This window comes from Amphiura filiformis, chromosome 12, assembly GCF_039555335.1.
Source record: "Amphiura filiformis chromosome 12, Afil_fr2py, whole genome shotgun sequence".
NCBI lineage: Eukaryota > Metazoa > Echinodermata > Ophiuroidea > Amphilepidida > Amphiuridae > Amphiura > Amphiura filiformis.
Genome location: NC_092639.1, coordinates 36,794,267 through 36,821,725, shown reverse-complemented (window position 1 = coordinate 36,821,725; position 27,459 = coordinate 36,794,267). Strand labels below are relative to the sequence as shown.

Genomic DNA, 27,459 nt, shown 5'->3' with positions numbered 1-27,459 from the left:
TGTTAAACTATTGTATCCCTGTATAGTATTATCTACTGACCAAGTCCTAACAACTCAATGAAATGGATGCTATAACGTACCCAATCAAGCGAACATATCAAGGTCATATCAGGGCGTTATACAAATAATGGTCAAAGGTCAACGTTTCCAAAGAAGTATAGTAATAGATGTAGACACAAGCTTTCGTGCGGGAAACATAAACACATAGTCGTCAGTCGTGTGGTTTTTATGAGATTTGATACGGCGCTGAAGTCTATGGCTGTCCCAAAATCAGTACCAGACCCGGTTACCAGACGGCAATGTGTGTGTTGTTACAAGGAATACAAACTCATTTTATCAATAAGTGAACCACATAGAGGAATACGACATCTATCGTGAGCCGATCTGCATTCTGTTGCCTGCAAAAGCCGACGATCAGGTAAAATTCTAAAAGCAGCGTGACTAGATATTTGCGTTAATTTCATGATACGTGTAAAACGCATTGAAAACGCCAAATTGCAGTCATAAAATATATAATATTAGTAAATCACCCAATCGAATGTTAACGTAGGTATGTGGAAAAGAACTGCAATAACAATAACAAACTATGTGCCCAAAGAGTTGTCTTTGGCACGTCGCTTTTTTGAAATATCACCAAAAATATCAAATTTGGGAAAAACGCCCCAAAATTTAAAACAAGCACGAACCTTCCAAAATAAATATATATTAGCACTCGGCGGCCCAGCCACTACCTGCCGCTGTGATTTGGGGTAACTCATTGCTTCCCCTCTCCAGATACCGGTACTTCAAGGTCGCTCATACCCCAGCCCTTAAGTGATTTCAAAAGTGGTTCAGGTGAGTGTTTTTGGTCGACTTCAGATACAGGACGTGCTGCCCAGTTTTGAAGACGTTGTAGGCGACTGGTGATGAGGAAAAAAGGCATTGCAATTCAAGACGAGGAAGTACCAACGAACGTGCGGCATGATGGCATGAATGTTGGTCTATATAGTTCCTAATTCTGGACAAGTTTCGTAGATGAAAAATAGCAGATTTGCTAACATTATATAGCAATATGAGAAGACATGGTCAGGTGATGAGTATCGCAAAAAGCACCCAAGTTCCTAATGGTCTTTGCAGGCTCAATGTGTTCAATTTCAGTAGAAAGAGTTATATTAGGTGACAGTAGTAATAAAGAATTCTGTTTTACTATCATTCACCGACAGTTTGTTTGTGATCATATCCAGTACACAATTTTGGAGTCGTATTATTGCACTGCCAAGGTCGCCCGGCACTTTGGGATCAAAACTGTGTATTATCGGCATATACGTGATGAGAGACATTATGATAATTGGCAATGTCATCAACTGGATAGGTGTATACAGTGTAGCCAACAGGTCCAACTACAGAGCACTGTGGTAAACCTAGACTATGCCATAGTCGAATTTTATTAAAAATATGTTATTATTAGTCATGATGAACCCATTTCGTTGAACTCAAAATTATACTGATGTTTATTAAAATTAAAGTATTCAATAGTAAAATGGTCATAAAGAGTTAAAAATATCAGATGATTAGTGACAATAAAAGTAATTGAATGCAACATTATCTTGTATTATAATGGCTCACTTTAATACTGAACAATTCTGATTTTGGAATCTACCAGTTTATTGATAGCGAACCCCGAAAATCCGACTATGGACTTTTAAGCAGAACTTTACCCCCTGGACTTTGCTCTCTAAAAACACACTGTCAAGCATACTTGTTTATCAGTCCATTAATCACAAGTACTAAGCATGGTATAGTACAAGACGCGCTAGATGTTTGATGAGAGATTAACTTTCGCGTCAACACAAAAGCGCCGCAAATACCACAGACAGTTGTGTACGGTGTAGTTAATGGTAATGGCGCGGGCCCAGAAGATTTACCATAGCGAGATATGGGCGACCAATCACAAGGCAGATCCATTTAAAGATGCATTACATCATGGCCAATTTTAGTTAGGCCAGAAATTGGCCTAACTCTCCATAGAGTCCCGTGTTAAAAATCTTAACCGCAAGGCAAAGTCAGTAGTCCACTTGGGAAGCTAACAAACAGAGGGAGTAGGGTGACTGAAAAGATCAGATGTGAAAATCTATCAATTGTGCACACATTAATTAAATCAGAGTTTTAAATCAGAGAGCTTAAATACAATATCCAGAGTATGCACAATGGGCAAGTGGACTACGGGGTAGTCTCTGGCAAACCAAAAGCTGAGGGAAGAGCCCTCGGATGGAAGCTTGAGTAGCAAAAAGTGATGGAACACGATTAACACTCCTTCTGGAAGAAAAGCCGGGGTCGACACCCGGGGTCGACATACCTGGGATAAAAGATCAATACGGCAAAGGAGAAGGCTGAAATACCACAACCGAATTTTGCAAAGAAATGCCAATTTGAGAATGCAGAGGAACCTGCCCCAGAAGATATACCAATTAATTCCAAGGACATCATAATTTTTAAAGCCAAGGACACCTGAAGGCCCTTGAGAAACTTAGAATCCGATAAAGCTATAAATGGACCCGATGAGATCCCACTAGAATCCTGAATGCGCTAGAATCCTAAAGTCCTGAGTGCAGCGTTGAATAAGCAAGACCTCTCAGCCGCCCATTTGAGCTGTGCTTTGCAAAGGGAGTGTTCCACAGCCCGTGGAAGTGTGCTTCAGTCATCCCGTTCCAAAGTGATTCAAAGTTCAATCCATCCATGTATCGCCTATCTCTCTCTTAGCAACATGATAAACAAGATTATGGAGGCAGTGGTTCCGAGCAGCTTCAGAAGTACCTGTTGCAGCACCATCTCATATCAGACAGACAGTGCGTATTATATTTTCTCTTCACGAAGTATTCAACAAAAATGTGGAATATACTGACTGAGAAGATCGCCTGCCTGTTTACATGGAATAACAGCCAACTTACCTCTTTCTGCCGCCAGTGTATTATCAGTAATATAACCGTTTGTCCAGATTTTCAAGACTCTTTAACTTGTCAGATTTCCACAAAGTGCGCTGCAAACTTTGTTTGACACCTTGTTTTCTTGCAACCTTTTCTAACCTTTTGCGAACGATGAGAACTTTTGTGTTTGCTGTGTAGAAGTACCATACAAATAACACGAGGACAAGTGCGTCTACTGATTGAGGTATATGAAACAATATCTTTGCGAACTTCCTCTAAGTTTATGCATTTTTATTTGTTAATTGTCAACCCAAGATTCCAATCTTTTGTGCAGTCAAATTATGAATCGTATGAATAGAATTTGGAGTAAAGAGAACCATTAGTTGAATTGTGCAATTTTTTTTCAAATGAGTATAGGTATAGAATAGCTTACAGCAAGCAAATACAACTGATGGCAATTGACATGTTTACAAACAAATTGCCATGAACAAATTTTTGTACTTTGGACCTGCATGTCCTTTCTTACTTCTGAACTATTGAAACCCCCATTGAAACCACAACACAGAGCGAGTCATGAGAGCTGGCTTGGAAATTACAGGAAAATCCGGTTACCTTTATAATTATGTTTAAAGATTTTGTGTATGATACAAGTATGACGTGTACTCATAAGTAATAGTAAAGAAGTGTCAAACAAAGTTTGTAGCGCACTTCTTTGACAAGTTTTAAGAGTCTTGAAAATCTGGATAAACGGTTATATACTGATATATACACTGGCGGCAGAAAGAGGTAAGTTGGCTGTTATTCCATGTAAACAGGCAGGCGATCTTCTCAGTATATTCCAATACTTCTTGAAAGCATGCATGTGAAGAAAAAATATAATACGAACTTCTGAAACAAAATCGGCCAATCAGTCTCAATTGTACGTGTATTCACGAATGCTTTTGACGCCTGTGTTTGTTGTATATCCGGGTTGCGATATTTTTTGTACATCAATAAATTTTGTATATTTTCCTTTTTTGAGAAAAATTATAACATTACATAGCTGCAATCAGCGTAAATAGTTGGCACACTCTCAAAACAATTCAATGCGTGCAATATCAATTAGTATAACGTCTGTCATGTACCCGGGGGGCACTCCAACTTTGGAGGTGACGCGTATGTAGGGCTGTTAAGACCCCCTTTTCAGCATCGCTGTCACCCAAAGACCCCATATTTTTTTACAAACACATGCTCTGTCACCCGAAGACCCCTTATTTTTCCATTTGATCTGTCACCTAAAGACCCTTACAAGTTCAATTTGAACAGCAATTTTCATTTATCACTGATTTTGTTACTTATTTTGAAAAAACAATGAAATTTGAAGCCATTTGGAACTAGAAATTCGATTTTCGAGGTTTTTGTGGCGCTGTTTCGGCTCTCACCCAAAGATTCCATTGAAAAAAGGTCATGTTCTCATGCACCGCCCCCATATTTTTTACATTTTGCTCTCACCGAATGCCAAAAATCATGCTCTCACCCAATGACCCCATATTTTTTACATTTTGCTCTCACCGAATGCCCCTTAGTGCGAAAGTGCCAGCCCTACACCTATATCCATTTCATATTGAAGTGCCCCCCGGGTCATGTACATCAACTTTTTGATTAATTCAATCCGAAAACAAAGCAAAATTTAGTTTAAAATGATTGACCTCAAAAATGACGTACGAATAAAACATCGTAATCGAGCTGGGTGAGCCGTAGCTGTAGCTGGTATAACATATTTCCAGATCTTGTTTAGACTGTTACACGCTATACAAGTTGCTGCCTTACGTGTTTTGACATCGTCTTCTGTACTACTAGTCATCCATGCTCCGAGACATTTGAAGTCTTTCACTTCATCTAGCTTTGTGGCATTATTTATCCTGCTGGTCTTGGTTCAAAGACATAAACATCGTCTTGATGTTATTCATCTTTAAAGCGATTTTTCCAACTGATATTAACTTCTTGAGCGTGTTGTATTTCTTCTGACAGGAGAGCGATGTCCACAACGAGGTTCAGGTCCGTTATCACTTCTGATCCAATTTGTCTACTATTTCTTCTTTCTAGATGAAATCCAAATGCTTCTGCCTTGCCTTCGATAGCCATTCTCAAGACAAATCGAGCACTATTACAAACTGAAAGGTGGTAAGGGCATCACATTGCAGAACATCGACTAAGATGTCAAACAGCTGTTTCTCCATCAAGGGAAATTACTTAGCTCTGTTTTTTATGTGTCCTTCCAACAGTGTCTATAATTTGTTTGTAGCATCTTCCTTCAGTAAATAGTGTCGAAAGCTTTTCTGAAGTCAATGAATGTTATTATTGCTGGTAAATTTTTGGCCTTCACTACTTCCATCATGTCTATTGTCCATGCCAGTATGTGACTGACAGGAGTTCTTCCTTGACATTTCCCATGATTTTAGATGACTGTGTGAGATGTATGAGGAGAGCGAGATGTGGGATAAGATGAGGGAAATAAGCGTGTGGAATGGGAGGAAAGTTGAAAAACAAGCTACTCAATTAACAGCATGTATATTTTTCTCTTTTCAGAACTCCATTTTAAGAATATTCAGGATTTCATCTGGACTCGTCAACTGCTATGAGATACCTACACCTCCGATAATGCGTAAGAACTCCAATAGCGAAGATCAAATACAACAATTAGCCCAACCAGATGCACCTTTAACATCGCTGTATGGGGTAAGGCATGACAACAACAATGGCGACCATTCCGATCAGGAATCGAACCACACACCTCAATCACCCATCAGAAGGGACAGGCCGCGCTCATTGGATAAACACAAAAGCAGAAGTTTTACCTACTTAGATGCTGGTTTTATTATTAAAGGTGTTGCTACCTATATATTTGATGTTGTCACTGATATAATAGCTTGTATAAGATATTTTACCATCGGTGATATTTGGTGGGGAGTAATGACATTAGTGTTTGTATTAATAGCGTCCGTGACTGTTCAAGCAGCAAGTTTTCGATGGTATATGTATGATAATGATACACAGACTGTTACAAGAAAACAAACGAAGGGTGTGTTTACGAAGATGTTTGAAAAGACAGTCTGGATTCCTTTACACGTTTTACAATTGGCAACATTAAATAGGTGAGTAATAATTATGGTAATTAATCGAGTACATTGCATTAGTTAAAATAATCACACGCGACTTTGGGTTTGTGCACATGTCAAAATCACGGAAACAGTCAATGCTGTTTTTCCCAAGTCTTGATAAGTTGGTATAATTATAGACTACCGCTTCTCGTGCAATAGCTGGAAGCTATATTAACATTAGTAGTATCTCCCGCTAAGGTGTTTCATCCCGCATAACAAAACGCACCCAAACGACTTGACCTAATCGTAGATCTAGATCCATCCTTTGCACTCATTTTAGTGATAACTTTTTACCCCAACACCTAGGATCGGCATCAAAAATGACTGGTGATGTTTCTACAGTAAAAGGATGATTTTCATTTAAATTATCCCAAGAGATATCGACTTTTTACTTGGTGTGCTTGGTAGCAAGGTTGAAATAGTAATTTTCTTTCATATTAGGAGAAAATATGGCGAAAAATTGCATGTTCGTAAAACTTTTAGCCGATGATAATTTTGGCATATTCTTTTGCACACAGGCACTGCAGAATTTCCACATTTTTTCATCACTTGATAGAGTGGGCGATCCATAGCTATACATTGGTATCAAATATATCGGTATAAAGACGTTTAATATATAAACTTAAAACCCCTTAGTAGTTTGTGTTACAAAATGTGGATCAGTTGAGTTGGACAACCACAACAAAGAGATACGAAAAGATAGAAGCACTGCCAGATACATGAATAAGAACCTAGTGTTGTGCTGGATTATGTTGCTCCTCCTTGATTTCCCCGGCAAGGGGCTTCCCGATTTCCACCTTTTTTCTGCCATGGCGATGGCATAGGGGGTAGTTTGGAATATGTGGTACAATGGTACTCATAGTTGGAATAAAGATTCATTCAATACAGAAAAGCACTTTAAAGTGCTTAATATAACTTCAGGTGACAGACCCTCCCTGGCACCGTCTAGTTCTAAACCAGATTTCTTTTAAGATACATTGTTTCCGTAATCCTCAATTATTCTTAAAATATCAAGACTATTTTACCTATACTTACACGATTTAATAAGGTCGCATAAAGGTGTAAACTCACTCAAAAGCAAATCATCTACTCTAATGTGTCCTATTTAATTAGGTACCTGAGATGCTTGTACTTTGGCTGGAAAAGTAGGGAATCCAAGAGGTCTTTTGAGGAAAACTACATATGGAAGGTATATGAGCAACGTGACCTCACCATGCTTCGTTTAATGGAAGCATTCATGGAGGCTGGTCCACAGCTGGTTCTACAGATCTATATCATGCTGCAACTATACATTGTTTCTGCGCTGCCACAGTTTTACTGGGTAACAGGTTAGTTGCCTTTTATTTTGCATTTTAATTTGGATTTTGCGGCTTTAAAAAAGTGGCATTATTATTATGAACCAAGAGGTCTTTAACATGATAATTTAGTTCCCTGTATGTGACCGTACACCACGAATGAGCCGTAAAGTCAGCAAATTGTATTCCGAGTTACAGTGTAAAATGTGTATGAAGGTCGTATTCATAGGTACCTTAAGTTGGTGCTACGTGTATCTCATTTTAGTAGTGCCAGTCAAACAACTTTTATACCAATCAATAATCCTATTGTTGAAGAGGATAATAAGCTTCTACCTATAAGTCTATAGAATTCTTAAATAGCTCTAGTCTTTGTTTGCTTTGGCTAAATCCTGTTCAAGTGGTGGGTTACAAAGCATTGTATTTTGGTATATAACCAATAATTTACAATGAGAGGCCATTCCTGAACCTCGTTGACTTGGGGATGATTTGAAATGACTGCCAATAATTATGACTGTTTGATATTTAAAATTATTACCAGCAATAAGCAAAGTTCAACAAACCATAACCCCGCTTCTGGATATCGTTCTAAAGAAGTCAAATTATATACCATTTTAAAGCTTATGATATATATTTTCTAAACATGAACTAAAACAAAATTGACCGGGCCAACTTTACGGCTGGTTTGTGGTGGACGGTCACATATCAGAAAATGGTCGAGATCTAATGTCATCAAAACTTTTCCCAAAAACCTATGATCATTTGGAATCTGTAATTATCGTATACAACATTCCCCTGGATTTACCTGATAACAAATTGGTGTGTCAAACTTATTTGAAACCACAGAATGAATCTTTTTGAAAATAGATAATTCAAATCAAACTTGTTCATGTGGAGGAGGTGAAAAACAAAACCCTAATTTAACCAATATGCTCCAGGAGCACTGTGAGTTGCTGTGCTCCAGGAGCACCGTGTGCTGACGGTAACTCAAATTTGCAGTTAACATAATAGGAAAAACATTATTTGAGCAAAGTAACACTTCTTAAACTAAATTTTCATGATCACATGGCCTTTGGCTTTTGGAAAACATGATTAAATGTCATGGATTTCACAACCAACTTAAGGTTAGCAATTATTTTAAACTGTTGCGATTTGATAGTTCATAGCATCTTGCAAATGGAAGAGAGCTTTGGCAAAAATTGCATTGATCATTTCATAGCGAGTGTGTAGAAGAATTCAAATATCACAGATAGCCTATACTTTTGTAGGGCCTGTGGTTCTTGAGTTATGTTGTAAAGAGTGCTGAAACAACAACACATTTGTAAAATGTACATAACTCATTAACAACAATAAATCAAGCAAGTTTTCAAAGTATATGATTTGCAGAATGAACTTTTGCAAAAACATCAGTGTTATTTTTCAATAATATATTGATTTAGATAATGAAAATCAATTTTTTGGCTGATTCGACCAACAATACCTTGTAAAACATCATTTTATCTTATCCATAACTTACACACAGTAGCCTATATAAGAGCCATTTTTGAATAAGGAACATTCTACTCATTTGGAGTTAACTTTCTCAGATGGCCCTCCAGATTTTCCTTGACAACAAGTTGCTAGCTATGGATTCCATAATCCAATATTATCCTATCATTGCTAAAGCATGTCTTGCATACAGTGAAGTGCATTGTTGGTTTATGTGTAGGTCCCTTGCATATTGTTTTACCCCATACAAAGTTGTTTAGCAGTTATAAATATAAAAATAAGGAGTTAAAAAACAATAAAATACATAAGAAAAGAGACATAAAAAAACTGCGTAACTTTAGAACCAAGTATGCCAGACCTTTGGTGTTTTCAGTAAATGATAGCCTATTGTATGTATATTGTAATAATTACAGTAACTCAATTTTCAAAAATGCCTCCTTTGGCCCCATGGACCAGATAGTGTCACATATTTTAAAAAAGCATGAGTTACTTTGAAATTCTATTAAATACAAAAATCTAGAATAACTTGTCTATAAATTAACAAACATTTCCATTTTTTCCCAACAGCATTGTCAGCCATATCCTCTCTCTTATCACTTTCCTGGGCCCTAGAAGCTTACCACAAGGCTCTAAGAGAATCGCTTGAAACTAAAAATGATATCAGTTACTTTGGATTTGCATTCAGATATATCTGGCGTGTCTCTATGATAACCTCACGTGTGACTGCGATGGCACTTTTTGCTCTCCAATTTGAATTCTACATATTTCCTGCCATAGCTTTTCATTGGGCATTAATGACTGTATGGTTAATAAGCCAAAAAACAGAATTTTGTGAAACAAAAACGGAAGAGCGGCTTTTCTGCGGTGTCATTGCAGTAGTACATATATTTTGCTTCTTTAACATGAAAGAAGGTCAAACAAGACAAAGAATGGCTGTTTACTACATACTCGTATTATTTGAAAACTCTGTGATGGCTGGACTTTGGTACTACTACTCGGGAATGTACATAAATCATAATTATGGTATTATGGCACTCTCATTTGTATGGGCTGGATTTTTTATTGGCATTTTAACAATGATGATATATTATGGCTGCTTCCATCCAAATCACTCCCGCATATCTGAAACTGATGCTAATTTGAGTCAGACATCTGGATATGGCACGGAAACAGGAACAGACACTGTTGAAGGTGTTTATTATTATCAAGATGTACCTGACGGATTTACATTCCACCGGAAAAAATCGGACAAACGTCGTGGCAATATGTTCACCAAATCTGGCAGGAGATATCTGTACTGGAGGGATGCTCATGGAGCGGAGAGGGCATTATTTCAACATTTGATGAAAGATGATGAAAATCAAAACATAACTAACAGGAAAGTTGATTACAATAATATTGATGTGGAAATAACAGCTGACAATGAAATTAATAATGTTAATAATATTATTGAAGACCAACAGGACACGGTTTCACATGAAACATCAGTGTAAAAGCAATACTGCCATGCAGTCTTAAGTGTTTTCTGCAGAATCAGGCTGTAAATGAACTTTTTTTTTCAAAAATAGTGTGCTATCATGACAAAAGGATCCAAATGACATGGCTTCAGGCAGTTAGTATCTGCCTACATCTGAAACACCCCAATTTCAAACCCATAACCTATATTCAAAGCTGTTAAAATATCAATGTACATCCAAATATCAATGTAAACTAAGCAGATTCTTTGTCCATTTCAAAATGGTCAATTTTGTAAGTTATGGCCTTTTGTCTTGGTATGGCAGAATACTTGGCCAGTATACAATTCCCCCTCCACTTTTGTTGGTCATTCGGGGGGGAAAACGTTAAAAACTTCCAAATTTGCTCCTAATCAGACTCCATTCGGGGTAACTGAACAACCTGCCCCCCCTTTCAATGTGCTGCGCACGCCACTGATTCACAGAAGGGCTAAATTTCAACTAGACTGACTTGTAATATGTTGACACCCTAAACATAACAACTTTTAATGAATATTGGAAATAGCCCTTTTCAAATAGGTATCTAATACTTGGTTGAATGCAAGGTTGCAAGCAAGAAGATGACAGCATAAAATGCCAGTACACTGATAAAATTACCACTTTTGATGCAGCTGTTTTTATTTTCACTATAAATTGGATTAAAAAATGTATTTCCGATTTATTATGCTACCAAGTTAATGTTTTAAAACCATTGTTACAAAGTGTGTGTACTATTTAAACTGTATTATAATGCTGTAAATGATACACATAAAAAACCATTAATGTAAAAATGCACAAAATAGCATAGTTACTTAAAGACTGGGTAAGATGTGGACTACATTTAGACAAGAAATTCTATATGACCATATGTGAGGGTAGCACACAACAATCAATTGTTTTGGCACTAAATTGACCATGATATATCAGGTGGGCAACTTAAACATTGTATTCACCTGGTTATTAAGCTTATGATAAGCTTAATAACTAGCTTATGATAGGCTTAATAACTAAGAGGGCCTAAGTATGTATAGGTGCTACATGAACAAACCTTTGTAACACGGAATCTCAATGCCACTTATCATTCAATTCTTGCTTTTGCCAGCAATTGTTGAAGGTCTACTATTTTGGTTCCCTTGAGTAACAATCCAATATAGCTCATTTACTATAGCATACTGTTATTATTTTGAGTTGAACTCTTTAAATCTTAATCTCCTTGGAGCTGTGTCATGTCTAGTGTGGTTCAAAGAATATATTAGTCTGGCTCAGTTCAAGTTGAGCGTAATGCCATGTTGGATTTTGCAGTGGCAGATTCGAATCGCGCATGCTAACCTAATCCAAGAGGGTGTATACACATGTGTAGAAATGCGATTTGTCCATATGCTGGCAACACAGCCACATAAACACAGATTCGAATCTGTCATTGCAAAATCCAACATGGCGTTACTCTCAACATGAGACGAGACACAATACAGTTGTGATTTCCACATAAGGGCAGTGGCGTAACCATGGGGGCAGGGGGCAACGTGCCTGGGCGCCAAATTGACCAATTCAGCATCGATTCTGCGCCCCTCCAAACAATTCAAATTTTTGCACACGATTTCAACACAAAATCAATTGAAAGAACATTTTAAGACCGATATTCAATTTCTAGTAACCAAAATTAATTAGAGGTAGGCCTTGTTTGTCCAAAATTTTGTGCGCTCTGCGCGCAATTGTTTCAAGAATTGCTCACATCTAAGATATTCTCGGGGGGAGGTAGGGGCACCAATTTTGTTTCTTGCCCCGGGCGCTACCAACCCTAGTTACACCACTGCATAAGGGTGTCATGATACCATAAACTGTCCCTATCCTACATTACAACATTACTTCACTTATCACTTATTAAATGAATTCAAATAGGCCACCAGTAACAATGACATGTGGCTATTGCACTTCCATTAGAATGTAAATTTAGATTGTGTTGAGGAGACACATGATCCATTCATTTGCAATACATGTGTAAACTTAGTCACACTGCATCATCTATAAAACAATTCTCATTGATTACTCGAGGCTGCAAAATCAACCAGTAGATGCTTGCCAAACAATCAGCTTGTTAATACCTGACATGTTGCATTACTCCATATAATTTATACCAGGCATTACAATCCACGCTACAATCTATATAACCAACAGTCCAACACTGAGCATGTTTCTACTGATGCTCACAATATGCATGTACTTCAAATTTGCGGTGTAAATTGTTTTTTTGACCTGAAAGCTGCTTTAAGGTTGCAACCAGGTATTATCAATTTATAATGTGTCATTGTCGAACTTATGGCACATCCAGCACACTGAAGTGCCAGTTTATATCATAACACATGATTCACCTCATGATCTAGTTATGGGTTGCCAGGTAGCCACACCATATCACACATGTAAGTAAAGTGCAAGTATACTCCAGCGGAGGATTCTGCACAGTATTGGAAGATGATGATGATGATGATGATGAAGTCATCACACCAATCTGTTTCTACTGAGCCCATTAGTCAGTGCTGGTAAGTATTTCACTACTTAGAAGAAAATGGAAAATGAAACATTGTATTCACAGGTGTATACTACTTGAGTGTCAACATATAACATGATGCTGTCAGCCAATCTAGTCCTCTGTCTTTCATTCTGTCACTCAGCGAATCTACATCTTTCTCCAGCACTTGAAGGTTGCATGTATTACCTGCATTGGTTAAAAAAGCACATCAAAATGCATGACTAGTTAAGGTTTCTTAGTCATCAACACATAGTACAACTGCACTAAGTTTTCTGAGTCATCAACACATAGTACAACTCCAATAAGTTACTACTTCCTTGTGTCTTAGCCCATACAAAGAACAATTTTGGTAGAATTATGCCAATGTTAATAGTAAAATATGCCTAAATGGCCAAAATTTATAATTTTCAAGCATCATGTGGGTCATTTCAAAGATCAAATAACAAATGGAGTTTTTTCTAATTGCCTGACTTTCTAATAGACATGTTTTCACACAAAATATTACAAGTCTGACAGATGCTTTCATGAGAAAATGTCTGGCTTACTGAGGACATGGGCATTATTAAAAACAACAGTGGCAAGTACTGATAATTCACACAATGAAAATGATAGTTATTGCTTTAATTTTGACACATCAATGTAATTATATGTCTTGTCTGTGTGAGTGTAGATGCAAAGGTATTACCTACCATAAAGTTGTTCAAATAAATCATGCTGCAAATCAAATGGTGGACCTGAAATGTAAAGAACAAGTAAAAATTACAAATCAACAGTACATTTAAAACATAATGAATAAAAAATTTTTTTTAAAGATGTGGGTTTTCAACAAAGACTTACTTCAACAAAGGTTAACTGTTTTGGCATTCAGAAGAGATAGCGGCAAGCTATTCCAAAGCTTTGGTGCTGCAATGGAGAAATCACAATCCCTGTATAGCTTTGAGAAGCACTTTGGAACTACAAGGAGGTGTGAGCTAGACCGTAGGTTGACAGAAGGATGGTCAAGTACATATTATGATTCCAATTAAATTTGACTCACCTTTCATTTTGGAGGAATTATAGTCAACAATTTCAACAAGGTACTTGCATTCAGGTTTCATTAGCGACACACACAAATCCACATATCTGCATAAAAACAACAGCAACAAAATTCATCCAAATAGTTTGTATAAAAAGATATCCTTTAATGAGGGATCAAAAATACACAATATTCTCTATATTAAAATGACTGCGAGTGCAGGTCCTTAATAATCAATGACATATGTTGACTGCCACTCACTTCAAATGAGTTGAACATGTTTGGTTTGCAACTTTTCAAATTGCACAAAATTTCATTCAATCATCAATTGATGAATCCGATTTCCTTCTACACAATTTGGCATCATACTGCACCTAACCAAATTCTCCATTTATGCTTGGGTCAATGTTATTACTTTATTATGGCCACTCAAATAAGTGTGGACTTTCTTTTTGTGAGGTGTTAATTTGACATTTGTGTAATGTATGCAAACTCATTGCTGACATTTTGGGTTCACTGTAATGTTCTGCTCCAGGGATAAGCATTGTTCAGGCTTTGTTCTCAACTTCTTCTTCCCTGTGTTTTGTGGCTGTGCTGGCAAAATCAGTTTTCTTCTGAAAAATCTCCCTCCATTCTTTGAACCCAGCACTGGACCTATCATTTCGTAATCCCAAAACAATAAGTTTTTTTGTGTGCAAAAAGCTAATTTCTTTCCTGAATAGTAAATAAAAGAAAAGGTAACAACTGATCCTTCCTACCTTTGTCTATCTGCCTTGGCAACTGCAATTAGAGCTCCCCTGTCAAATACACAATCATATGTGCCTAAAATCTCTCTGTAAGATAATTATAATAGATATAAACAATAACAACTAATAAAATCAGTCGCAGCAAGAAACGCTCCCCTTGCATCTTGCCTCTCCCACCCCCACGCTGCTGTGATATATTAGTTTTTAGCATTTTTTTTGCACATTTTCATCACATTTTACTCTCCATAAATGTTGTCTTTTCCCAGTATCATTCTATGCAACCATCACCATCACCCCTAGTTGATGTCTTGGAGGTTTTCAGTTAATCATAGACATTTTAATGTCACATTATCTCTGAAAATTTTATCTTTGAAGTTTATATTTCAATATTTCAAGTTCATGAGTATTTCCGATATATTTCCCAATAAGACCCAAATTGCCTTTGTTTTATTTCCCACCTAGTATTTACAGCCCCCGGGGGGGGTACTCAGTACAAATGACCATACGGGGACGTGCCGCAAACATGGGTAGCATTTTCGGCCTTCTGGTATATCAATGACCCCTTTTTCAAAGCCTATTTTGGTATATGAATGGGTCCTTTTTTCAAAATTTTCTCAATTTTTTTCGGAAAACAGCCCAATTTTTCCTTAATCTAGCTAAAATTTCAAAATTTTCCCAAAATTTTGGGAAAATTTGTAAAAACTAAGACAATTTTGGTTAAATTCGGCCGAAAATTTTGACTTTTGGTATATCAATGGGTCCAAATTTCTTGAAAAATTGGTATATTTATGGGTCCACTTCCAAAATCTCAGCGCACGTCCCTACCCAAACCAAACTTAAGTACCCCCCCCCGGGTTACAGCCCTGGTATTTAACAGCCACCTCTCAATATCATTGCAAAAACTATGCATTTCATGTTTGAATTTATTGATTTATGGGTAATATTACACATTTACACTCCCTGCCTAAAATATCCGGATGCTGACAAGACCATACCATTACAACAAGTATGTAGTAAAGCTTTTACTTAAACCCAGAGCTTAAAATAAGCCAAAATCTTCAAGGGACCCTGAGCTGGAAATCTATGAGCCCTCATCAATTTCCAATGGCCCCAAACTCAAATTGTACAGTTTTAATGTTACGCTGGTACACATTTGAGTCACCCCTTAGTGACTCTGGCATGTTTGATGACAAAATTTCATGCGCATACTGGCAGGCCTGCAGTGAGTTTCCAGAGGGCCCGGCTTATTTCAGGCACTCAACTTGACAATTTCGGAAAGGAATGAGGCTGAGCTTTTCGTTACTAAAAGTGAAACAACACTTATTGACAACTCTCATGAGTATAATATTGTTTTCTGAAAGAATTTTCAAAGCTATGATAGGCTTGCTACATTGCATTTAGTCCAGATTTATTTTGGTGAAGTATTACATACCTTGATAATTTGAAGAGATTACACTGATATAAATTAAGCTTTCCATCTTTACTCTAAAATGAAGGGTGAAAGAGAGAATATGAAAGTTGACCATATCTGTATACCAATTATCTAAGAAAAATGGACCATTTTTATACCCAAGGCACAGATTTTTGGTCCAATTTAACTATTTCACAAAAGTTTTATGAAATTTCAAAAGAAATTCCGTTTTTTAAACATTAAAGTAAAATTACCCATTTTATACCAAAATTGACCAAGAAAAGGTCAATTGTCTTTTTTGTTGTCTGTTTTATTACTTTTTCCCCCTTTTAGTAAACAAGAGAACCCCTATACTATGCTACATTATTAGTACTTTTTTCTGATACACGTCCTCTGATGACAAATTGAAGTCTCAGACATTTGGTAAAACCAGTGTGAGTACACACCCCACACAGCTCACATTTACAGCTTGTGTACAATATTAAGTCATACTCAGTCATAGTATATTTACCTTGTATAATTTGGCTTCTGGTAGTCCTTCAACTGGTAATATATCATACTCTACATTATGTTCTTTGAAGAAATCTCTCACTGGTATCTCACATAATTCAACTCCAACAACAGTATGGCCCAAATCTGCCAGCCTGAAAGTAAAAAGTACATGGAGCGTAACCAAACTGGCTGCGTAGGAGACTAACTCTGAGGCCTCACTGGGTGTCCTATAAATCCAAAAGTGCGAGATATTTCGAGTTTCAAAGGTGAAGTTTATGATGTTGTTTCTTTAAAAATTTCCAATGTTTTTTACGTTCAAATGTATTGGGAACTTTCATAATTAACTATTTTATCATTTTGGAAGAAAAAAAGAAAAATCTAAAAATGTAAAAAGATCGTACATTAAGGCTTTAAACCAACCCTACCCAAAAGGATAGTGCTTGAGAACAAGAAAACAATGTTTCCCTTGCCCCACATATATTATATCAAAAATTATTTAACATGAATGTCAAAAAAAAATACAACTCTTATCAATATGAATTTGTAAATCTGCTTGACAAATGTCAGTATAATGCAAAAACAGGCTGAGTGAATTTAGCTTACCACTTCATATCCCATGATTTCCCACACAACGGAATGAATATCCTACAGTTCTGTCTCCCTGCTATAAGGTTGTCTAAATACTTCACAAGAGCTCTGCATATATAGAAATAGTACGGTAATTGATAAATAATTGTCAAAATTAAATATCTTGATGAAAGGGAAAGGAATTAGGTGGATGTATGACTGTATGTGGGACTGTGGAGGTGGAGGGAGGGGTGCAGGTAATATCCATCACTGCAGACCTACATCCATCTATATCTTTTGACAGTCCAAGTTCTCTACATGTATAAGCAAATGCAGTACACCATAAAATGCATTTCACCATAACTCATACAAACATTGTCACTTGACTTGTTAATTAATATCAATTATCTTTGCTATTTTGCTGAAAAAATGACCTGCGCTACACTCCGTGCAAGTACATTACAAAAAAATTCCCAATGCATATGCCATGATCTCAGTCCTAATAAACATGAGACATGTTCTCACAAAATGAGTGAAAAGTCACCAGAGTAGAAAAGCAGATATGGTTCCTTCAACCTATGATCCAGAGATTATGAATCTGGCCATAACTAAAAAGCAATATGATTTGCAACTTTCCTCTCATTTTGTGAGAACTGGGTCTCACATTATCATTGTACATTACTTGTAATTATACACACATGATTATATCCATATAACTGACAAGAAAAAACCCCTTTTTTTACTGTTTGTCAAGCCGTATTTGGCTTGAACAACTTACGGATGGTGATAGTCTTTATGAAATCCTATTCTGTTGTTTTCCCATCTGTTCTGCCAGGCAGCATCTCCAGCACGATCTTGGCTTTTAGTTGTTTCCATCTTTCACCATATACAATGTAGGCCTGCCATGAAAAATGTATAATTATATTGTTTTAGTTTTACTTGTGATGATTTTGCTCCTAGATTTTTAACACATGTCTCTTTAAAATTGGTATTGGTCAATCAGGGCCGTAGCAAGGTTGAAAAATGTGGGGCGGCCATCACAAATGTGGGGCGGCCAAATTACAGATATATGCCCAAATTGAAATAAAGATATAAAGAAAAACATAACAAATTTCTCAAAAAGAGGGGCGGCCATGGCATACCTGGCCGCCCCACTTGCTACGGCCCTGTGGTCAATGGTCATAGTGATAAACGAGGATGGAATTTATGAAAATGGATTGTTGTAAATACGACATGAAAACAATGCATACCGGTACCGTACGCAATGTTTTGATGACCTAACTTGATAAAAAATAATGGTTAAACTTACATGCACTGCAGTATAGTATGCTTCAGTGAAGTTACCGTACCCCTAAACTTTAATCGGAGATCCAAAAAATCATTTAACCTGTTCAATTTCATAAAAATATCCAGTTCTGAAGTTGGGAAATTCCCATGGTCAACTGCGCAAACGCAAAAAAAAGTTTCAGGTGCTCTCTCGGGGGTACAATTACCGAATAGGGTGCAACTTGCTAGACTTGAGTCCAGTCCTCGTTTACGGAGTTTAGGGTTAGGGTTTAGGGTTGGGGTAGGGCAGTCTTGTAATAAGACTAGTAGAGTTGCACCCTATTCGGCAATTACTCCCGAAAATTTCTAGTGCCCCTTACACACTAAGCCGTCGGTGCGAAGAAATCGTTGCTCCAAAAATGATTGCAATTTACACATTTGTTTTCACCACAAAATATGATATGAAAACACACTCTGTGAGCAATGTATGAATATATTATTGGAGAGCCTCAGAGGTCAAACACTGACAGGTTGTTAATTATTGTCAATATCTGATATTAATATTTTGCGACATTTATAATGAAAATAATTAACATTGAAGACATGTATCCTATGGCACGTTCTACAACTTGAGAACAAGTACTGAACCCGGGGTCCTGAAACGTTCGAAATTTGTAGTTACATGTACTACTACTACTATAGCCCGACACATCATGGCCCTACGTTGCTCCTTCCTCACAGTAAGGGCCATGACTTCCCTAGACTGTAGAAACCGGGGCACTCTGTGGGAAGAACTGTGAAAACGTATCGCATTTTAAAAAGTTCACCCTGCATTCATAAAAGTACTCACGTGTTCAGTTTTGTGATATATGAAGACTTCCCGCATCTCTTTTCTTCATGAAATCTGCATTTTACAGCCAAAAAATGCAATTTTCTTCGCCACCGTGTTATCTCTATGAGACCATTATTTTTGCGGTACACGCTGTTTTCGACGTGGAGAAGGCCAGTGGAAATCGTAGTACAGAGGTGTGAGTACCTCGGGCTACTACTACTACTGCTATACATGTACAACTGAGGCTGATACCATTTCATGGACTGGTTCAGCAAAAATCTTGCACCATTTTTGAGAATGTGCTTCCTTTGTCCTAATGCCGCAAGATTTCGATCCATTCTTTTCAGGTGGTTGATTAATATGGCTTACCTTCTGATTCCTTGGTACCAGTATTTTAATACAGATGATTGAGAATGCACTGAGAAAATTAGGCCCGGAAATTAGCCCGGGAAATTAGACTGCCAAATTGAAATTCACGACAATATAAACAATGACAAGTTGCGGAAAGCTCGTGTGTCAACCTGTGCTGCATGCAGGGATCAAAATGAAAGCTTGATTGCTCCCACAAGTCCATAATGACAATCCAACCCGGCAATCCATGTAAATGATAGCTTGATAATCTTAAACTTGATAAAGTAGTTCAAAAAATTTTTAAATCCCGGGTGTAATTCAATAGCTTATCTGAAATTATTTTATTTTTAAATTTTAGCTTGTCCCTAAGCTGAATTTACCACCGGGCTGTTACTACACATGCGTAGAAGAACAGTTATGGAACATATGGGCACACACCACTAAATAATCGTCCCATTGAAATACACGGGAAAATACAAGAAAGTAAGTTTGTTTTTCTACCCCATGTAACAACATTTTTAATATTTTGATCAAACCAATGTCTTAAATAAAGATTAAACTTTTATTGAAATTTAATTTTTCGGGACAAGTTAAGACAAACTTGAGAGATACGAACTCCTGAACAGCGCCATCCCGAATTTCAGCCGACACGCTCGCCTCCTTACCAGTTCCGGCCATGATATTGTTCCGAGGGCCTATTACCCATGCACATTCGATTCAGAAAATTTTCTGAACAGATATGTAATGTTGAGCTCCTATTCTATCTTTTTATCAAAACAACCAAGAGTCACTCAAATTTGGTTCCCTCGGGACGCCGATATATTTCGCATAGGTGCTATTTTTTACCGGAACTATGAAAGGTTACACCAAATGCGGAAGGATTTGGTGTAGTGCACCCATATGCAAGGCCGTTGTGCAATGTAAATAAATGTATTTGTTCAACCATAGACTCTGATGACATGGTTCAACTAACTCATGAACTAGCATAAAAATAGCATACCGAATTACCGATGCATGCATGTGCATACATATAAACTATGTGTTGATTGTTACAACAAATCTCCTGATTTTGTGACTAGTTTCTCTAGTTAGTCAGCCATTTGTCCAGAAGAAAGAAGGAAGCTTTAAGGCCAAGTATTACTATTTTTTTATAAAGTAAGTAAATTTAATTTAATATTAAAAGGAAGTACATAAAAAATCGTTGCAAATGATAGTGACAGGAGTGGAGGTTGTTCAACACCTATTGCAAATGATAGTGATTGGAGGGGTGATTATCCAACAGTTATTGAAAGTGTCAGTGATTACAACTGATACTTCTGCTTCTGCTTTGATACTCCGGGGGGGGCACTCACGGGTATGTGCCGCGGCGACGACCCCCTTTTTCAGAGCCGCTGGCCGTTCCTTAGACCCTCTGAATTCATTGTTTGCCCGCTCTGAAGCCCTAAAATTTTTCTAGCCGTTCCATAGACCCTCAGATCATCGATTTCCGCTCTCATCGGCATCTTGAGAGCCGTGTTTTCTGTCCTACTATTTCAAGCCCAAAAGCAGACCCAAAAGCTACTTTTGCGAGCCCAAAAACTTCAAAGGGAATTTTCCATTAATTTCTTCCCCATTGAAACACATTGTATTAAAGGAATAAGGTGAACTTTGGGTGGGATTTTGGGCTCCTTTAGTAGTGGCAACACTGGTTGACTGTTTATAAACATTGCAGCAATGCCGAGTGCCTGCCGACCGCGACACCTTCAGCTGGTGAACATTTAGCTAGAAATAAATGATTTTGAGATCCCTTTTGGGAATAAAATTGCCAAATATCAGGAAAAGTACCTCAAATAATTATGTACACATCCTTGCAGCTCTCCATAAACAATGAATTAAAAGGTAATTTACGATCTACTGGTCTAGTGAAATCGGGAGTGGAATGGCTGTCAAATTCTGCACACTTCACTCAATCATCTCATGTATATTAGCATGGCAGTTCAATGTTTTCTAAATGTTTTTCTTTTCGGCACTGAAAAAAATAATTCTTGTGGGTTTACAGGGTCTAGTAATTTTGATTTGAATGCTGTTTTGCTTTGTTGAGGTTTCCATCGTAAGGCCAAACCAGACCTATTTTGCATTACCGGGGTAATGGTTTTCCTGATTAATAATTTAATGCACAATTCAAAGTGAAATTGATTCCTTCAAAAATCTGTGGCAAAAACGCAACAAAATTGAACCCTGGTTTGGCCTGCGGGTTTAGTTTCCGAGATTTTTCAGATTTTTGCGGCCGATCAGTTCCCAAGACCCCCCTTTTGGCCGGTCAATCAGTTCCCAAGACCCACCTTTTTGACCGGCCGATCAGTTCCCTAGACCCTCCTTTTTGGCTGGCCGATCAGTTCCTTAGACCTCAAGTTCGAAAGTGGGGGGGGCACCCCCCACCAAAAAAAATTTTGAGTGCCCCCCCCCCCCGGGTTGATACTCCTCAACGCTACATTTGTAACCAGGCAAGGAGAACTCTGGAACCTAGAGTTAATGAGTGTAGTTTTGAAGTACAGTCAACAACTCAACTGAATGGGAATTGGATTGCGTACTTTCTCAATGTCTGGTGAGCATATTTCTTCAATATTTTGAGAAATTGACGTTGAATTTTCTATTCTATATTGTTTGGTAATAATGTCTTTTGCCTTAAAGTGTGTATTTCCCATTGACATCCAAAATGGCGTAAGCCAGTCCTAAATATAGGTATGCTATGTGAATTCAAATTTGCCATCAAAATGATGCACATTTTATATATCAAATTAAAGCCCTTGAGTAAACAAAGCCAAAACTGAAAACCTTTTTTTCATAGCACTTTCCGTAGCAAAGTTACATCTTGTCAAAGATTGACTTTCATCAAAAAGATTCAGCTAGCAAAATTCCCCAAAACGGCATTTCGGGGTGTTTCTAGATCTTAGTCTCATTATGATAGCAGCTTTTTTAATGAAACTGCTATCAAAATCCCTTTAAAATTCCATGTGCGATTGTCTTATCACCATAAAAAATCATATATTTGGGTCAAGTGAAGTATAGAAAACATATTTATGTAGGTTTCCTTCTTCGCCAGTTGTTTTAAATTTCTATGTAAATATGCATTGACATTTTCGGCGAATTTGGCTGACTAGCAAATGTGTTAACTAAGGTTTGCCTGGGATACCTACTAAATATATGTAAGAGTACCTGGATTGACAGTTCATACACATAGATGTCAACAATTACTTATAAGAGGCAACCTTAACCACACCTGAGTGTGATATACATACAATGGAAGTGCTTATCACTTACATACATAGGTACGGCATATATAGGACTGGCAAGCGAGTCTAAATTAAACCCATATACAGTGTAAAAATGTGATAAGCGTATAAGGAGGTGGACAAGATGATCCATTTGTCTTACCAGGAGCCCAAGAAGATAGGTGAATACAGGTGAAAATTATACCTACTAAATATATGTAAGAGTACCTGGATTGACAGTTCATACACATAGATGTCAACAATTACTTATAAGAGGCAACCACACCTGAGTGTGATATACATACAATGGAAGTGCTTATCACTTACATACATAGGTACGGACATATATAGGACTGGCAAGCTTAGTCTAAATTAAACCCATATACAGTGTAAAAATGTGATAAGCGTATAAGGAGGTGGACAAGATGATCCATTTGTCTTACCAGGAGCCCAAGAAGATAGGTGAATACAGGTGAAAATTGCTGAAAGAAGGCACAATAACCTTGACTGGTCAAGGTACATACCTGTGGCTAGCTATCAGGGCTTGATATGCAGGAGCAAGGGGCAAATTTACCCCTGCTAAAAGGCAAAATGCCCCTGGTTCTGAAACAGAATTAGAACTGTGTGTACACCCAAAATTGCTCCTGAAATCCGTATTTCAAGCCCTGCTAGCTATCATCTGAAGATAACTTACGAGCCTATATTTGCTGAATTAAGGCATGCAAACCTAGCCCGGCCAAGGCACACTCTTGTGGGTAGCTATCCTTGGTATAGCATGCTCCGCACCTGACGGTCAATGGTTCAAAACTGGACTGGATAAAACAATTTTTCTCTTCCACTTCTTTTTTTCCTTCCTTCTTTCCTTCTCTTTTGCCAAAAAGCCTCCAGGAAGTTTAAAATAACATAATACCCTCTACATCCCTATCTACAAGTAACACCCCAGAACTTAGCCAGAAGACTACATCTTTGTATTGGGGCATGGGATAAGAATTCCCCATTTCTTATATGGACCCAAGGGCATAGCGTCATCATCACAATATATTCGTATCAAAAATTGCGGTGATATTACGGCGAATCCTCTCGTTTTTCAACAGCTACGTATGGCGATTTTGTTCGAAATAGGTCGAGCAACTCAGGCTAAGCTTACCATTTACGCGATATGAGATATACCACAGAGTTTCTATTCTACACGTTTTTACGATTTGCGCATGCTCAGTACCCCATATGATGTTGCCATTACAAAAAAATTTGATTTGTTGTCAGGTAAAACCCAGGTTTTGTTTTCAATACACTAACTGGAAATTCAATACACTGATCAGCGGTGATTGCTGTTTGCTGTGGATATATTTTACTGCATTTTCACCATAACAATTTTTAAATCGTACATTAAAAATGTGATATATTCAACAGTTTGAGAATAATTCTAATCATATGAAAGGAACACGTATAGCCCATTCAGCTCAGATCCATGTGCTGTATAGAATATTAAATCACAAGTCTATAATACAATGCAACTTTCTGTATCTGCATCAATAGAATATTGATTTAAATAGAATTGAATACATCTCTAAATTTTGAGTTTCACCACTGAGCAATCTTGCGATCGATTTCTAGCCAATCAGATAGGACTCCTTTTCTTGCGTTCGGTGAAATACCAATCGCCCGTCGCTCATCAACGGTAGTATTAAGTTGCAGGGAAAAAATATTTATAATACAGGGTGTCAACACTGTGAAGGGCTAAAAGCAAAATTGTTATATTGATTGTTGGAAGTGGCTTTTTTTTTGCTTCTTTCTATTTTTTGCTATTTTTCTTCCCTGCTTTAACTATAAAGGACCAGCAGCATGCTTTTAATAGGCTATTGACTACTGACTAGTCTGGCTTTGCATGTACATGTAGCCCTGGATCACAGATTTTCCATGGACCCAATCATGTGTCCCTTATGGACCAACCTGGTCATCACCAGATCATATCAGAACCAGATTGAACCAGTTATCTCAGGCCTAACATTTTACCGGCACTGTGAGAATATGTGAGATTCAAGTTCTTCAAATGCCCAAATCTTGATTTTGATGGGAGAAAGTGAGGGTCAATGTCGCTCGAATCAATGACTATATTCTGAGTTGGAGATCTGACTTTAGTAATGAAATTTACATTACCGTACCATACATTACATTACATTGCATTCAATGGCGTAGCAAGAGCATCAGGGGCCCATGGACAAGGAGCAGTACGAGCCCCTTTAACCCAGGGCGGGATTTACCTTATGGGGCCCCAAACTCACATGGCAAGTAAAGCATGTGCACTCAAGTCAGTGGCCAAGTTTTGGTTTACGTAGGGGGACTAACATATTTTGTTCCGTAGGACATTTGGGCGCAAAGCACATGGAAAAATTCAATTTCAGACTATTTTAGCCCCAGATCAACATGAATTTTGCTATTCGAATGCACGCAAAGCGCTGAAAATTTTACAATTGTGCCCTATTTTTACCAAAAACATGCTGTTATTGGGGTTAAAAGAAGGCATAGGGCAATTTTTTGCCCCCAATGGTAAATCCGGCCCTGCTCTCCATTATCAGCCCTTATTTAATTTTTGCTTTTGTGCTCGGGCCCCTGAACCCTCGGGGCCTATGGACTTCGTCCACCCTGTACCCCCGCTTGCTACGCCCCTGATTGCATTGATCCTTCATTGATCTACATTATTTTGTTTTTGCTACCAGATTGTGCTTACTTGATCTGCAATAAAAAGGCAGTTTTGGAGACCAAGAGAAATGGCATCTGAAAGTACTAATAAGGGTTGGATTAACACTTGGGAGGAAGGCAGAAGTCCATGGCACAGACCACAAGTTCATCCGTAAGTACATTATCATGCTATTTCACATTTGAACTGACAATAAATAATTTTAACCATGGCCTGAATAAAGCAGTCAATGTTTGTTTTATAAATAGCAGGCCTACCAAACATTTTTTTAATCTGTTATGTTACATACAAAATTCACTTTACAATCTCAGTATATAAATAAAAGGTGACAAATTTTTATCTCCCACCTACACTGAGACCGCGCAATTAAGTTGTGTCTGTAGAAATTTTCAGAAAAAAGGGGATCATTTGATGTTGGCAATGTCAAAAATGGGGTGATTTTGTATGTGAGCATCCACAATTTCACATCATTGACAATCAAAAATAGCTTTTTACCTACAGTACAAAATAGACAAAACTCATTCATTTTGCTGAAAATGCCCGCGTAGTGCGTTGAAATTTCAATTTTGAGGACTAATTGTTCAAAAAAGGGGTCATTCAGTGTACGCTGCTGAAAAAACAGGGTCATTGGGTGTAGGATTTGCCAATAATAATGGGCACATGACGATATCAATATATGGGAGCCCCCCCTGGATTGTAAATATGTGACCCATCACATCAAAACCAACCACTTCACGGCTGGCTTCATTGGCAAATAACAATGAAAGAAGATGATAAAAATATAAAGAAAATAAAAAGAAATTTGAGCTTGTTTTGTCACATAAAATATTTTTACTGGAGTGATTTCAACAAGGTGTCATTTTCAAGCTAAAAACCAGCAGTTTATCCTAGTGTTTAAATTTCCATTTCTGCCACGAAGTGGTCTGTTTTGATGTGATGGGTCACATATACCCTAAAGGGTTTCAGGCGCAAGCGCCCTAAAAGCAGCACATTTTGATGTATAGTACCATTTTTTCAACATTTTTTATGCTTTATTAAATTTTTCCGCCCTTTTTTATTTACTAATTCTTTTTGCCGCCCCCTTCGTTTTTGCCGCCCCTGTTTTTGCCGCCCCTTCTTCTTCCGCCGTCCCTTCATTTTGGCCGCCTGCTTTTACCCTGGAGGGGGCTACGCCCAAAGCCCCCCAAAAAAAAAAATACGTGCATGCACTTCCTTACAACTTCACTCTTTCCCCACCCAAGCTTTTCACCATTTCTTATTTTTTGTTCCAATGACAGAATGTTGGAGAAATATTTGGATAAAGTTATAGCTGGAAGACATTCTTGTCGGATCTTTTTCCCTTTGTGTGGTAAAGCCGTAGACATGAAATGGTAAGTTTGATAGACCTAAATGTTAAGTATTGAAAACATGCCTCGGTATTGTGTGTAAGGATGTGACCCATCTCTGACCTCTCTTGCTCTCTAAGTCTTAAGTAAGTACAAAAAGGGTTTAGTTTGACTTTTATGTTACTTTAGGTAAATTTAGACAGGGACAACATGAAGTTGCAGGTGTAGGTAATAATAAATAAAGAGAAGAGAGTTTCAGTTATGTATACCTTGTATCTTGTAATGAAGTCCACCCATTTTGATAGACATTTTTCTTAGTAGTAGTAAGACTATGAGCGGCGTGACCCTATTTCGTCAAATAGTCGCCCCCCCCTCAAATAAACGCCCCCACCACTTTTTTCAACTAAGATGTTTCAAAAATGCCGATATTTCCATGCTAATATACTAGTAAGCTTACCAAGTCGCCCACATGGTCGATAATAGCGTCAGTAATTGGCGAAAATCTGGATCAGAAACCCGGAAGTGAACCAGAAGTCAGTGTTTCTAGTTCATAGTTCGTCATTTTAGCGTGAGTTTTAAGTTTACCTAATGATTTTAACGGGAATTATCGTTCCAAAATTGACCTTGAATAAACGCCCCCATTGGGAAAATATAATGCCCCC

At 37.6% G+C, this 27,459-nt stretch overlaps 3 protein-coding genes across 8 annotated transcripts in view; 2 read left to right on the top strand and 1 right to left on the bottom strand.

Moving 5' to 3' along the window:
* Window positions 1-5,502: 5,502 nt before the first annotated feature.
* Window positions 5,503-10,380, top strand: LOC140165368 (XK-related protein 6-like). The gene is made up of 3 exons (XM_072188689.1): window positions 5,503-6,037; window positions 7,157-7,371; window positions 9,391-10,380. Exons 1-3 carry the CDS (start codon window positions 5,544-5,546, stop codon window positions 10,314-10,316), a joined length of 1,635 nt encoding a protein of 544 aa, XP_072044790.1. The 5' UTR covers window positions 5,503-5,543; the 3' UTR covers window positions 10,317-10,380.
* Window positions 10,381-12,179: 1,799 nt separating this feature from the next.
* On the bottom strand, window positions 12,180-18,004 carry LOC140166142 (probable thiopurine S-methyltransferase). The gene is made up of 8 exons (XM_072189531.1): window positions 17,853-18,004; window positions 17,111-17,203; window positions 16,527-16,659; window positions 16,037-16,089; window positions 14,617-14,691; window positions 13,880-13,965; window positions 13,533-13,577; window positions 12,180-13,029 (listed from the first exon to the last, which is right to left on the bottom strand). The coding sequence occupies exons 1-8, from the start codon at window positions 17,948-17,950 to the stop codon at window positions 12,914-12,916; spliced, it is 699 nt and encodes a 232-aa protein (XP_072045632.1). The 5' UTR covers window positions 17,951-18,004; the 3' UTR covers window positions 12,180-12,913.
* Window positions 18,005-20,455: 2,451 nt separating this feature from the next.
* Window positions 20,456-27,459, top strand: part of LOC140166140 (probable thiopurine S-methyltransferase) — a 30,718-nt gene continuing 23,714 nt past the window's right edge. For 3 of the 6 annotated variants that reach the window (XM_072189525.1, XM_072189529.1, XM_072189530.1), the window contains exons 1-3: window positions 20,456-20,678; window positions 25,492-25,625; window positions 26,750-26,842. In XM_072189525.1, coding sequence (XP_072045626.1) covers window positions 25,543-25,625; window positions 26,750-26,842 — 176 coding nt within the window. In that variant the 5' untranslated portion in view covers window positions 20,456-20,678; window positions 25,492-25,542. Of the gene's footprint in view, window positions 20,679-22,088; window positions 22,108-25,491; window positions 25,626-26,749; window positions 26,843-27,459 lie in introns of those variants that run through there. The other 3 variants (XM_072189526.1, XM_072189528.1, XM_072189527.1) reach the window with 3 other exon arrangements.

Coding starts and splice junctions, on each gene's coding strand:
- LOC140165368 (XM_072188689.1), top strand. CDS start 5,544: ATGCGTAAGAACTCCAATAGCGAAGATCAAATACAACAATTAGCCCAA. Junction 6,038..7,156: donor CAATTGGCAACATTAAATAG/GTGAGTAATAAT, acceptor CTATTTAATTAG/GTACCTGAGATGCTTGTACT. Junction 7,372..9,390: donor ACAGTTTTACTGGGTAACAG/GTTAGTTGCCTT, acceptor TTTTCCCAACAG/CATTGTCAGCCATATCCTCT.
- LOC140166142 (XM_072189531.1), bottom strand. CDS start 17,950: ATGGAAACAACTAAAAGCCAAGATCGTGCTGGAGATGCTGCCTGGCAG. Junction 16,660..17,110: donor AAATCATGGGATATGAAGTG/GTAAGCTAAATT, acceptor TTTTACTTTCAG/GCTGGCAGATTTGGGCCATA. Junction 13,966..14,616: donor GCCAAGGCAGATAGACAAAG/GTAGGAAGGATC, acceptor GTTTTTATGCAG/ATATGTGGATTTGTGTGTGT.